Source organism: Microtus oregoni, unplaced genomic scaffold, assembly GCF_018167655.1.
Source record: "Microtus oregoni isolate MIOR12 unplaced genomic scaffold, Mior012 000016F_ref0000370, whole genome shotgun sequence".
Classification (NCBI taxonomy): Eukaryota; Metazoa; Chordata; class Mammalia; order Rodentia; family Cricetidae; genus Microtus; species Microtus oregoni.
Window position 1 is genome coordinate 22,764,351 of NW_024543075.1, and position 14,581 is coordinate 22,778,931.

A 14,581-nucleotide genomic window follows, 5' to 3' on the forward strand; every position below is an offset into this window, starting at 1 on the left:
GATAAGCTTCTGTGCCCTGCGGCGTTTTATTTTTATTTTTAAGTTTGCTTCTGGTTTTCCTAGGATCTGGTTTCTGGAATAAAGTTTGCTTCTGGTTTATTAGACTTGGTGGTGTTCTCATCTTTGCGCGACCTTCCCCCCCCCCCCCCCCCCCCGGGTCCCCAACACTGGGGAATTTTATTCAGTGAGCTCTATATATCCACACGGGTTGGCCCATGTTTTTGTTTTTTTATAACATAATTTTTTTATTGAATCTTTAGGTATTTCACTTGATGTACCCCAATTCCCCATTTCCCAGTGTTTCTATATTCACCCTCCACTCTTGTAGCCTCCCTCCCGAAGTAAATAAAATTAGAAAAGACAAAACAAAACAAAAACATCTTGTCGACCCTGCTCCTCTACCAACTGCAGCGTTCTGGTGCACGTGCCATTCTGTTCCTCCATCCCTCCCGCATCTCCATCATATAGTCATTTGTCATGGTGACACTGGAAATTGCGGTGTGTCACATAGTATACTCTCCTCCAAGCAGCTTGACTTAAGAATGTTCATTGCTGTGAGTCATTAGGCTGCTTCAAGGCCTCTGGCTTCGGATACAAAGTCAATACTGGGCCCTCAGAGACTCAGATATCCTCCTGTTGCCCTGGGTCAGGATCCTACAGCTCCTAAAAGGGGAAGTGCTGGAGTGTGGCTGGCCCATTCTTAATCATACTCTCATCCCTACAAACACTTCTGAACATGCTCAGCTTAATTAATTTAAGAAGATAGGTACATTTTTAGGTCAGGGGGTATGTGTTTATGAGATTAAGGGGGGGGGGGATGAACAGGAATGCCTCCAGGCATGCTCAGCTTACACCAGAAAGCCTTCGCTGAAAATAAAGGACACTTTGAAAGTGCATAAAAATTTAGGAGTTTGCCCCTTGGGTGTTTGCCTTACATAGTGGAACTGGTGTGTGGACGCTAAAGTTGCCACTTGTTCGTTTTGTTGGTTATATTGCTTACAGATTGTCCAGTCGTACCTTTTGCTGTACTGCAGACTTAACCCGGAGTTGTACATTACCAAAATTTAAAATATGGATTGTTATACTTCCACATTTATCAGTCTTCAGATTACATAAGCAAGCACATGGGCTTTTGGGGGTTGTTTGTGTATGTGTGTTTTGGGTTGTTTATTTAGTTAGAGACGGTACCTTGCTATGTAGTCTAGATTACCATCATCTGCCTCAGCCTCTGGAGCTGAGATCATAGATGTAGCAGCCACAGCTGGCTACTAGTCTTAAATCCATTCTGTTTCACACTCATATTTTGTACTGAGTTTTCATTCAAACAAAAAAATCTTAATGCTATGGGAGAATCGTGGCATATTTTATTTTTTGAGACAGGGTCTTAATATGTAGCTCTGACTGGCTTGGAACTTGCGGTGTAGATCAGGCTGGCCTCGAATTCACAGAGACCCTCCTGCTCCAGAGTGCTAACTTTAAAGACGTTTGCCACAATTCCAGAATCAAAGGCGGACATTCTTAAAACAATATATTTCAGAACTCTGAGAAAATAAATAAGTTCCTTTTTTGTCTGTAACTGTTTAAGAGCAGATGGCATTTGTGCAGTTGGCACCAAGGTAGCTCTCGTCCTTCAAACGGAGGTGGGCGCAGCGCCTCCAGGAGCCGCCAGGGGTCGCCAGCGCCCGCGGAGTCCTCAAGCGCCGCTCTATGCGTCGCCAGCGTACGGAGCTAACAGAGGCTTGGGCGGGAGACCGCGACGCAGTGCATTCTGGGTTGGCGCAGCTATGGCGGCTCGTGTCCTTTCCGTGTGTGTCCGCCGCCTGCCCGCGGCCTTCGCGCCGCTGCCCCGGCTTCCCACACTGGCCTTGGCCCGGCCACTCAGCATCACTGTCTGCCCTGAGGGAACCCGGAGGAGGTCCGGGACTCTGCAGCCCGCCCAGGCCCTCACGCAGGTGACTCGCGGTGACTTTGCCGGGGCTGCTCAGGGGTCAGGGCCCGGGCCGTCCGGTTTGGGGGAGGGGCCCGGGCCGGCTGCACAGCGGCTGCAGGAATGATTCGGGGTACACTGCTAGCCCTGCTGCCCGACGAGTTTTGGTTGACTCTTGTCGCGAGGGCGAGTGTCTTGTGATTAGAGCACAGCACTTTGACCAAGTCTCGACCGAACAGAATTGGGCACCAGATCTCATCCTTGCAGAGTGGCAGTGAAGTTCAGTTGAGAGAGGTCGAGTAGAGCACCTCCTGCAGTCCCCGTTGTTGTGGTGATGGTATACTCTGGTTACTTCCTAGGGAAGGTTAAAGAAAGCGTGCACAAGGGGAAACCACTCGCCTGCACAGAGTATTGCCTTCCTAGAGTTCTGTCGTAATTTTTCCCTTGTGACACCTTGTCTGTGAGCCTTCTGGAAGTAGAGATAGGAAACAAGTGTGAGGCTGAAACTTGGGCGTCACTTCCAACCCTAGATGCCCAACAATAGATTTAGCCCTCTTCCCGCACCCCTTCTGACTTATTCCTATGGGATCAGGCCCTGGCATGGCTTCACGTTCGCCGTGTGCATCCCAGATTAGGAACTGCTTACTGTAGGATAGACTGGACCAAGGTGGAAAACCCTTTTCAGACTCATGAGCTTCCTATGGTCGTGGTTTCAGTTACACCTGCATCCTACAGGAATAAGAATCTACATCCAGGGGGCTGGAGAGCTGGCTCAGAGGTTAAGAGCATTGCCTGCTCTTCCAAAGGTCCTGAGTTCAATTTCCAGCAACCACATGGTGGCTCACAACCATCTGTAATGAGGTCTGGTGCCCTCTTCTGGCCTGCAGGCATACACACAGACAGAATATTGTATACATAATAAATAAATAATTAAAAAAAAACAATCTACATCCAGTGTTGAGATTCGCTGACAGTGTACCAAAAGCTTGTCATATAAGGTGTTAGAAGGGCAGTAAAGTTGCCTGTGTGTTTGGGTCTAGAGACTAATTTCAATTAGTCTCCCTGTTCTTACAGCATTGCTTCGCAGTCATAGGTGTGCACACAGATCCTCGGAGTTATAATAGAAGACTGATTTGTTTTCCTGGGCTTTGCATATGTGACCCTGAGACCATGTTTACAACAGAGCTCTCTCTGCTGGGTTTATACTGACAGTAGGGGAACTGCTTTATGCTTACAGAATGGTTTTGATACATGAAGAGAGACAGTTGTTTACAGGGTATTTTAAGGTTTGTTATTGGAATATGAATGTTCTCTGCACAAATCAGAGGAAGCAAACAGTAAGCAATATTTGTTGAAGCAGTAAGAAACCTTTTCACTGAATCACCCACTTGGCTTGGAAGTTTCTGGCTAGACAGAAAATGGAGAGGGAGTAGAGTAAGGAAGAGATTTGTAGAGGCGCGGGTTTGTTTCAGACAGCTGCATTTGAGGTGTCTCAGTCCTGAGGTTTGAAGTGGGCAAGTGACAGAGATGGCCTTTAAAGCTTTTTCCATAAACAAAGAAGGGCAGAGGGGAACAAGATGGATTCTAATAGAAACTCTTCAGTATCAGGCTAACTCAGCGTCATTGCAGATAGAGCCACCCTTGATGCTTGGAGATCATTTATGTCACATGTCTGAGTCTGGGGGAAGAACACCCCCCAAGACAACTGTTGACTGCGGGGGAGGTGCTTTCCAAACAGTAGACATCTGGCAGAAGGAAGCAATATAGACCCTCCAAGAGAGCATGCAGGGGCCCTGGGGCAGGGTACTTAACCATCTTGCCTCAGTTTCTTAGTAAAAGGTGTGTAAAGTGCTTAGAGTAGTACCACGGTCTGATTTAGTGAGGCAAATCAGTCCTGGCCTGTAATCTCAGCTCCTTTGTAGGCAGCAATAAATTAACATGTTTAAGGCCTGTCTGGGTAAAAGTAAGTTCAAAGCTACCCAGAGTAACTTAATTAAGCCCCATTTCAAAACCAAGGCTGGCAGTATAATGGTGGAGCCCCTGCCTGACATAGATGAAACGGGCCCCATTCCAGTACCAAAATAAGTAAATAACAAATTTTTAAAATGACTTAGGAAAGGAATAAATGGGATATGTATTTTAGGCTACACCACAGCTGAGGGCCACATTGCCAGGCTGCTGTAGTATTGCTAGATAGATGCCAAGCAGTGTCCAGCGCTTTCATAACATCTTACCTTGCCACAGTATTATGAAAGAGGTGCTGCTGTTTATCCATATTTAACAGCTAAAGAAACTGAGGCATATACAGGTTATATAACTGGATGGGGACAAACAGCTAGTAAGAGCTATACCCTGATGCTAATTAACAGCAGAGTCTGTTTCCTAATCTGATCTGGTTTCTGAGGCTCACCTCTCAGCTCACTACATCTTGCTGCCTTGTACTGAGCTCACTGCGACCATCTATTTTAGAATGACATGTAGCCTCAAGACAGAACTCTTAGTTCAATCTCTTGGTACTTACCTGGCCCTGCAAGAAATTGCCAATGATGCCTGGTGAGCTGCTGACACCTAGTGATCACATGAGTAACTGCATACGTGCAGACTCTTCCCAGTCACTCGTTTCCCATGGCATGGTGACATGCTGGACACAGTTCTCCATCTCCACTTCATACCAGTCCTTGATACTTTTTGTTTTTTGTCTTTGAGATTTAAGGCTGGCCTTGGAACTGTGTTGGTGAGGGTGTGTTACTCTTCCTCAGCCTCCCAAGTACGAGGATTGCAAGCCCGAACCACCATGTCTTTCTAAAATCTGCTCAGATTTTTTTTCCTTCCAGGCGGAACACTGAACACGAGGCCTAACTCATACTAGGCAAGCCCTCAACCAATGAACTACAACCCCAGTCCCTTACTAGTTTCTAATCTCTTTTCTATACCTTCTTGATATGCACACAGGACTTGATAGGTCCTCCTACCTCAGAAGGTCATTCTCATTATTATCATATTTCTTCTCCCTCTTTATTCTTTTCTGCTTCATTTTGTGACCTCTTCAAGTCACTGTGATGAGTAGATCTAATGGTATGTCCCTAATCAAAGGGCTCTCACACACAGTACAAAGGCAACAATGGATTTAGGCGTGAAAAAAAGGTGCTTTGCCATAGTCTTCAGAGATCCTCTAGAATCTCTCTTCAGTTAATGTCTTTAGTTTGCTGCAAATTAAGTCTATCTTGATAAAGCGGTATATACTGGCTCAGTTTTATTTTGAAGTAGGTTCTTGCTCTATAGTCCAGGCAAGCCTGGGCTCTGGATATCAACCTCAACCTCTCAAGTGTTAGGGTTACAAACATTTGACACCACAGCAGCTCTTAGGTCATTTTTTTTTTTTGGTTTTTCGAGACAGGGTTTCTCTCTGGCTTTGGAGCCTGTCCTGGAACTAGCTCCGTAGACCAGGCTGGTCTCGAACTCACAGAGATCCGCCTACCTCTGCCTCCCGAGTGCTGGGATTAAAGGCGTGCGCCACCATCGCCCGGCTTCTTAGGTCATTTTTCATGGGTATTTTTTCACAGACATACTCAGGGACCTGAGTGCCAGCAAGCAAACCCAGTTCTCCCTCATACATTTGTTTAGTTAGTGTGAATTTACATGAGAAGGTCAGGGGATAACTTGAGGGTCCATGTTTTTTTCCCACCATGTAGATTCTAAGGATTGAACTTAGATTATCAAGCTTGGTGGCTAGTGCCTTTAGCCTCTGATCCATATTGCTGTCTTTCTTCCTCCCCCTTCAGTATTCAAGATTGAACCCAGGATTTCACACACTAAGCAAATTGCTCTGCTATTAGCTATATTACATCCCTGCCCCCTCTTTATTTTGAAACAGGTTCTCACTAAATTGCCTAGACTGGCCTTGATCTTGATCCTCCTCTGCCTTACTTCCCAAGTATCTGGGATTAAAAGCCTAGCTACAAAATCATTTTCTGTGGAAAAGCCTTAGCAACAAATTAAGAACTTAAAAAAAAAGGGCTAGAGAGATGGCTCAGAGGTTAGGAGCACTGGCCCTTTTATGTTAGTGACAGTCTTACTGAACAAGATGGTGTCCAAAGTCAGAGGAACGAGTCCTGATTTTGAGGACAAGTGACACCCATTTTGATGCTAGAGCTGCTGAGTTGACCCACATATATGACTCAGTATATAGCAATGGCCACATTGGAGAATGAGATGGTAGGGATTTGTAGAGGCCAGAAGCTTTGTGAAAGTGCTTGGCGTGCATATTGAGGTGGCTCAGCAGGTAAAGACACCTGCCACCAAACTTGGTGACCTCAGCTCAATCCCTAGGACCCAGAAGGAGAGAACTGACCCCCACAGCTTGTTCTCTGACCTCCAATCAAGTGCCATGGCATCCTGCTCCCAAGTAAAAAATTTACATCTAAGTTTTTAAAAAGATACCTGTAGACATGTGCACTACGTAAAGACACTTGGAACTGAATGACACTCTCCTTCCTGTCTTTGTTCTAGGTGCCTGGAAGGGTCACACACTTGTGCCGCCAGTACAGTGATGCACCCCCTTTGACGTTAGAGGGAATTAAGGACCGAGTGCTGTATGTCTTGAAACTCTATGACAAGATTGACCCAGAAAAGGTAACTGGTTTAGATTTCCTTTCAAAATTTACTAATTTCCCTTTTGCTTTGTTTTTGTGTGTTTGTGTATGTACTTATGCACCTTGTATATGCATGTCGTGCCCCCCCCCTTGAGGAAGTCACAGGACAATTTGCAGCAGTTAGTTCTTTCCTTCCACCATGCCCTACCAGAGATTGAGCTCAGAGGTCATCAGGATCGGTAGCAAGCATCTTCTCCTGCTGAGCCATCTCGCCAGCCCCTATTTTTTTCCTTTAGCATATTTAATCACATAGTATAAAATTCAAAGGGTCCAAACAAACATTCAATTAAAAGTCCTCCCAGCAGGGCTGGAGAGATGGCTCAGCGATTAATAGCACTAGCTGCTCTTCCATAGGACCCGGGCTCAATTCCCAGCACCCATATGGCTGCTCATAACTGTCTGTAACTCCAGTTCCAGGGTACCCAACACCTTCATACAGACATTCTTGCAGGCAGATATACCAATGCACATAAATAGTAAAATAAAAAACCTCTTCCCAGCTTCCAGCCAACCAGTTCTTCTACTAGGAGATTGGCATTGTCCCTGTATAGATATAGCTTCTGGTTTATCTTTCCAGAGAGAAATAATCGTTATTTCAGTAGCACAGGCACATTATATAGCATAAATATTTGTCTTAGTTACATTTCTATTGCTGAGATAAAACATGACCAAGGCAACTTACAGAAGGAAGGGTTTATTTAGGTTATAGTTCCATCATGGCAGAGAAAATGCAGTAGGCAGGTAAGCATGGCACTGGAGAAGTATCTGAGAGTTTACATCTTGAACCACAAACAGGAAGTAGAGAGTACACCTGGGATGGAGGAGGCTTTCAATGCCTTAAAGCCTGCCTCTGGGACACAACTCCTCCAACAAGGCTATACCTCCTAATGCTTTCCAAATAGTCACCAACTAGGAACCAAATATTCACATGCCTAAGACTTATGGGGACTTCTCATTCAAACCACTCTTCTGAAAACACAAGTGGTCTGGGAGTGTAGTTCAGGGAGAAACATATTTACCCCATGACAGGGCCTAATCACAATCCTCAGTACAAGGAAAGCCTGCAAAAAACCACAGGTGGCCCATATACCAGAATTGCATTCTTTCTGCCTCTTGAGTCTTTTGTTTTCTTGAGAGAGGGTTTCTCTGTAGCTTTGGAGCCTGGCCTGGAACTAGCTCTTGTAGACCAGGCTGGCCTCACACTCACAGAGATCCACCTGCCTCTGCCTCCTGAGTGCTGGGATTAAAGGCGTGCACCACCACTGCCTGGCAGCCATTTGCTTTTTTGTTTTAAAAAACAGGGTCTCGCTATGTAGCCCAGGCTGGCCCTAAAGTCATATTCTCCCTCCTCCTGAATGCTGGGAATATAGAGGTACTACCACATGAGGTTTGCTTCTTTGTTTTTTAATTTAACTCTTAGAATTTTTTATGGTGGTTTGAAACAGTTTTTTTTTTCTTTAGTAACTGAATCTGTTGTGTAGTTTAACATAGTTTTTAAAAAGATTTTTTTTAAAAAAGATTTGTGTATATGTGCGTTTACCTGCCTATGTGTGAACTGAGGGCAGAAGAGGTCATCAGGTTCTCTCATCTATTTTGAGGCAAGGTCTCTCTGAACCTGGTGCTTCCACTTTCTCAGCTAGGCTGGAAACCACCAAATCCAGTGTGTCTGCCCACTCGAGATGTGGGTACAGGCATATACTAGACACACAGCTTGTTAGATGGGTACTGGGATCCGAACTTTGGTCCTCAGTATTGTATAGGGAATTCTTTTAATTGCTGAACCATCTTAGGCCCTTAACATGGATTTTGAAGAATATTTCCTGGTGATTTTAAAAGCCAAATTATAAGCAAGTGAATACAGTATTCTGTCATCTGCCAGGCATCTACAATTTATAATAAATCTTAGGATTTTTAGTTGTTGAGTGTGCATGTGTTGCTGGGGATGGAACTGTGGGCCTCATGCATACTAGGCAAATGTTCTATACTGAGCTACAGCCCTATAATAGCTTGGTTTGTTTTTTTTTTTTTCCCCACTGTGTAGCGCTGACTGTAATGGAACTTTCTGTGTAGACCAGGCTGGCCTCAAACTCAGAGATCTTTCAGTGTCTGCCTCCTGAGTGCTAGGATAGTAGCCTATAATTAGGCTTGGAGGAGAAGGGTTTTTATTTGTTAGTAAAATATCAAGAAAACAAATTCTCTCAGATGTCCTTTAGAATAGTTATCAAAGATCCTATTAAAATATGTAGCATGAAATCTTTTATTTAAATTTCTTTCTAAACTTAACCACCTTAAAGTAAAATTGAACAGGCTAACAAAATATACTGTGTCCATAGCAGCATATGTTAAATACACCATGTTATTTAAAGGCTTGTGTTTCTTTGCAAATCTTCAATATAATGATAAAGTACCACTCTGTTGTCTTGGGAAGCAGACACTTTCATGGATTCAATTTTGTTTATTTCTTTCTTGCAGCTCTCAGTAAATTCTCATTTTATGAAGGACCTGGGCTTAGACAGTTTGGACCAAGTGGAGATTATTATGGCCATGGAAGACGAATTTGGTAACAAATATATGCTTGGGATCTGTATGCTAGGAGTCCTCATTTTGTTGTTTTTAAGAAAAGGTCTCTCTCTCTGCAGTCCAGGCTATATCCCAGTTGACTCTTTGGTGGTTTAGTTTAAACTGAAGAAAATGCTGGAGTCTGGACTAGATTCAGATATTAGTAGATACAATAACAGCAATACTTGCCAGGCTTCTTACTGTCAGGTGAAGTAATGTTAGGGACAGTGCAGGCCTGGCAGAATGCAGACTAGCATTAAGGGCTGGCTGGTCTGAAAGGGCTTGGGAACGTGGGACCTTCAGCTAAACAGCAGTAATAAGCGGTGCTAAGGACACACAGGTGAGGTCTGGGTCTCCTGTGATTGTTTGCCATGCCTGCTCCAAGTTGTTTTTATTAAGATCTGTTTGCTGTGCAAACAAGACTTTATAAAATCCCTTGGCTCCTTTTTGGGTGGCTGTTTAGGAAGCAAAGGATATGTGTGCCACCTAATAGGGCAAGCCATAGTTAACGCTCCTCATAGATGATATAAGCAAGTGCTATGCTGTTGCTACTTAAAAACCTTTTGGTTTTTGGTCTGGACTGAGTTCAGACATTTTGGAGCCTGACAAGCAACGGCACCTCTCAGAGTCTTCCTACACTGTGAAGTGAGTGTGCCGGCTAGGAGCCTCAAGATGGGGACTGCTGAGAGAGCACATATAACATGCTCAATCCAGTATCTGAGCCAAAGTAAACCCTACTGAAATTACCACAACCCAGCTGTAACAAGGAACAAAGAAGTACACACTGCAGCATGAATAACCCCGGAGGACAAAATACAAAGCAGCTCATCACATGCTGCACACTTGCTTCATGGCATGAAGTTCCAAGAGGAAAACAGTTGGGGACAGAGTATGTTTAAGGCCACCAAGTGTTGGGATGATGGGGAGTGAGCTACTAATGACACAGGGTTTTTTTTTTTTTTTTTTTTGGTTTGGTTTTTTAGGGGTGATAATGTTCTAGGGCAGTGGTTCTCAACCTTCCTAATGTGAGCCTTTAATAAAGTTTCTCATGTTGTGGTGACCACCACCATAAACCACCATAAAATTATTTTGTTGCTACTTCATAACTGTAATTTTGCTACTGTTGTGAATCATACTGTAAATATCTGATATGTGACTGTGACCCCAAAGGAGACCCACAGGTTAAGAGCCACTGTTCTAGTGGACTTTGATTAATTGGATTCTTTTTTTTTTTTTAAGATTTTATTTATTATGTATTCAGTATTCTCAGTATTCTAACTGAATGTATGCCTGCAGGACAGAAGAGGGCACCAGATCCCATTACAGATGGTTGTGAGCCACCATGTGGTTGCTGGGAATTGAACTCAGGACCTTTGGAAGAGCAGCCAGTGCTCTTAACCGCTGAGCCATCTCTCCAGCCCCCAACTGGATTAATTCTTAGGGGATTAAATAATAGCAGTGGTTGTACAACCTTGTGAGCACACTATGAACTACCGACTTGTATATTTAAAAGGAGAAATTTTCTATTGTTTCAAAAAAAAACTTAAGCCCAACATGATGTACTTATTTTCTAAAACTTACCTAGTTCAAAAACGAAATGGGATTCAAGATTGCTGGAGATGTTGAACACAGCTGTAGGTATTAAGAAAGGATCAAATGTAAGCCAAGTCTGGTGGCACAAACTTGTAATCACAGCTACTAGAAATTTCAGGCTCAGCCTGAATTACTGAGACTCTAACCTAAAATTAAAGGGGGAGGGGAGTCATACGCTTTTAGTTCTAAAGGGTTCGCTTTTTCCATATTCACATACTGTTACCATTTTTTTCCATTTTAGGATTTGAAATTCCTGATATAGATGCAGAGAAGTTAATGTGTCCACAAGAAATTGTAGATTACATTGCAGATAAGAAGGATGTATATGAATAAAGTTTCAGGTAAATAACCTGACATTAAACCACATTCTCTCATAGGATTAAACAAGACTCACAGAAGTTGGAAGTATTGATAGAGACTGTCATTAGTTAGAGAACACAGACCCTTTATGGTTCATCCAAGCCCTAACCCTTGCTGTGATCTTTAAGAGAGGCTTGGGGGCATCATTCCTGGACAGGATTCAGCTCTCTTTTGGTTTTTTAAGACAGGGTTTCTCTGTAGCTTTGGCGTCTGTCCTGGAACTAGCTCTTGTAGGCCAGGCTGGCCACAAACTCACATAGATAGATCCACCTGTCTCTATCTCCCGAGTGCTGGGATTAAAGGCGTGTGCTGCCACCACCTGGCTCAGCCTTCTTAAAAGCAGTCTTACACAAATACTGCATGTCACAACCCAGAAATGAACCTCCGTCCTTGTTACCCTTCCAGCACAGCCTTACCTGCTTCAAGAAGCAGAGATGGCCTAGGGTTGCTCCCAAACTAAGAGGGTAGGCTTCAGAGACAGAGACCCAAATTGGCTGTAATACCCCTTATGCAGTGAGTCTGATGATCTTGGACAAGTTGCTGAACTATGAATTTAGTCCCATGTAAAGTGGCAGTGAAGCCTGACCCTATCAGGGCTTTGTGAAGGTCAAACTGGGTCATAGATGGGCATCGTTGCCTGGTATAAGCCTTAGTTGACAGTCGCTGTTGTTTCAGCTCTACTGTTTTGTGCTTAGAATATTTAGTTTCAATGCACTGGGCACCTTAAAGGTGGTACTTAAGAGTCAGTGACTACACACTAAAAGGAAACCCAACTTATCTTGTCATTGCCAGAGCCTTCTTCCTCATCCGGAGGACTCCGAGAATGCCCGACTGCATCATGGCTGACTGACAGCGGTTCTGTTGGACTTGTATTTAAATTGTCTGAGTGTTTTACCCTTTAAAAATAAATCTATTATAAAACTAACATTTTTCTCAGTCTTCAGTTTCCTTTTTCTTTTTTGAGACAATCTTGTTCTGGCCTGAACTCATTAGCACAGCTAACCTCCCAAGTGCTAAGATTAGAGATTTGAACCACCCCGTTCCACCTAATTTTTAAATCTTATTGATTTTGCTTAATGCTTTTAAAGATCTGTCATCGATAACCATGCATATCAAAAATACAGCCTAGGGTACTGTGCTGGGCAGCTAGGGTGAAAATAATAAAAAATAATGTATTTTGTGTAAAAAAGCCACAATGAAACCCATTATTTTGTATGCTGACCAAAAATAAAAAAATAAAAATGAAAACTGTATGACCTATCCAGGCATGGTGGTATATGCCCAAAGCTCTATTGTATAAGAGGTAAAGCCAGCTGGGTAACATAGCAAGATGCTGTGTTCCAGCAATGCACCTGAAGTAAGTTTCCCTTTCCCACCTCAGTACATGTGCGTGTGCTCATGATGAAAGAACACTTGCTTCGCTTGTTTTTCCCTCCGTGCTGATGAATTAGATGTGACTGGCTGACAGCATGCAGGGCTAGTTCTTCCCAAAAAACCTCTTTCCAAAATACCAGAATTGAAGTTTGTGGGGAGGATCAGCTCTGTTTTCAACACTGCTCTTCAGTCACATAGCCATTCTCCATTCTGCCCCCACCCCTTCTTGAGACATGCTTTCTCTAGAGCCCAGGCTGGCCTCAGACAGTCCTAGCTCAGTCTTCCAAGTGCTGGGACAATACGTATATGCCTCCACAGCAGCTACCCTTTTATTCTCAGCACTGTAGTTCTTGGGGTTGATGTTGGTAATGTGTACACAAAGCTTACATCCTGTTTGAGAGTTGTGCCATAATTGCTTTTTTACTGCAGTTGTTTGTAGGAGAGAGCAGAAGCAGGAGCTTGTAGGTGATATCAGCAAGACAAGAAACTGAGGTGAGCCTCAGCCAGCAGAGATACTTCTGGGTGGGATGAGGTGGTGGAAGGGGAGCAGCCAATTCTACATTTGGGCCTACCTTCAAGGCACACCTCTTTCTGAATTCCCCAGTCTCTTTATCTCCTTAGAGTTATTCTAGACATGGTGGTCACACATACTTTCTAGTAATAGAAACCACTGTTAGTTTGTTTTTATTATTCCCTGTAGTGCTGGGGATAGGTTCAGGGGTTCACATGTTAGACGAGTGTTCTAACACTATGCTACACCCTCAGCTACCCTCCTTTTAAATTAATTTTTTAGCATTACTTTTTCCTCCCTTCAAACTTTACCATATAGTCCTCCCTATTCGCCATCAAATTCTGTTATTGTGTATATACACACACGCATGAGTGCACATATTCCTAAATATAAGTCTCCTTCGAATCATGGTCTCTTTGTTGTGTGGATATATATATAAAAGATGTGTGTCATCTTTATTCAGTTCATGTTTAGGCAATCTGTTGGTGAGACTTAATGGGTAAACATTTAAAAAAATACCATGTAAAACTGCCATCAAGGAGCATTAAGGAGCCTAGTTTTTACAGATGCCTTTATTCCATGAAGAGCTGGAAACTTGTTACATACTGACAACCAACAGTGAACCACTCAGGCTACAAGTGACTGACTGCTCTGACCAGAACTAGGATATTTTGTTATTAGTCCCCCAAGTTGTTCTGGCTACTTTAAATCCCAGGACAGCTGAAGATCTGACCAAATACTGCATCTGGATTCTTTTGCCAAAGATCACAAAGTTTAGCAGTACTGCCACCAGGGCAACTTCTCATTAATATCTCACCACATGCCTGGCCTATTCACGTCACTCTGGAGGTAGCTAAAGTCCACTGGTCACAGATTTAGGGTCCTTGTGCTTAACTATCCCTTGATGCTCTAAAGATTCATCAGAATGGTTTCAGTAAGGATTCTGTGTTTTGATAGGTAGGCAGCAACCTGACCACACATAGCATTCCAAATTGCATAGAAATGAGAGGACAGAAGCCATGCAGTTAATGTTAAGTTTGGTGTGTATGTTGACGTGTGTTCACGTGTGTTGTGGCAAAGACCAAGGTTGATGATATGGGTCTTCCTCCTCCTTACATAATGAGGCTTGCTGCTCATCTAGCTGGCCAGATGGTTTGGGTCATTTCCTGTCTTTTGTGTCCTGGGTGACTCGTGAGCCCTTGTGGCTGGGAATGAAGCTGGATGGTAGAGTAGAACACTTGCCCAGAATGCACAAGACCCTGGAGCCAGCACTGTCTTCAGCCACTGTCTCCCAGTACCTCTAGTTCAGCCACTTCAGTCCCCTCTGCCCCCGCCCCTCCAGACAGTCCCAACAATGAGCCCACCAGGAGACTCGGGAGATGTTTAAAGTTTATGTGACAGTATTTCCAATAACACGAGCTGTGCTGATGTACCATTGACATATCCCCTCTAGGTGTTCTTAAAATCCTGTAAGCAAACTGATGGAGAAGGAGTGAGTCTGTCCACCCTGAGCTTCTAATTGCCATGGGAAAACGCAGCATGACTGCTCTAACTCAAAGACCAGAGAGATGTAACTTTGGGAAACATGGAGCTGGAAAGCGCTAG

At 43.8% G+C, this 14,581-nt stretch overlaps 1 protein-coding gene across 1 annotated transcript; it reads left to right on the top strand.

Annotated features, from left to right (window-relative positions):
- Positions 1-1,747: 1,747 nt before the first annotated feature.
- On the top strand, positions 1,748-12,016 carry Ndufab1 (NADH:ubiquinone oxidoreductase subunit AB1). Its single transcript, XM_041666704.1, has 5 exons — positions 1,748-1,952; positions 6,437-6,559; positions 9,052-9,139; positions 10,973-11,072; positions 11,884-12,016. The coding sequence occupies exons 1-4, from the start codon at positions 1,785-1,787 to the stop codon at positions 11,062-11,064; spliced, it is 471 nt and encodes a 156-aa protein (XP_041522638.1). The 5' UTR covers positions 1,748-1,784; the 3' UTR covers positions 11,065-11,072; positions 11,884-12,016.
- Positions 12,017-14,581: the final 2,565 nt, after the last annotated feature.

Bases quoted from the DNA above. Each gene is read 5' to 3' on its own strand.
- Ndufab1 (XM_041666704.1), top strand. From the start codon at position 1,785: ATGGCGGCTCGTGTCCTTTCCGTGTGTGTCCGCCGCCTGCCCGCGGCC. The intron at 6,560-9,051 runs GTAACTGGTTTA...TCTTTCTTGCAG, and splicing joins ACAAGATTGACCCAGAAAAG to CTCTCAGTAAATTCTCATTT. The intron at 9,140-10,972 runs GTAACAAATATA...TTTCCATTTTAG, and splicing joins GGCCATGGAAGACGAATTTG to GATTTGAAATTCCTGATATA.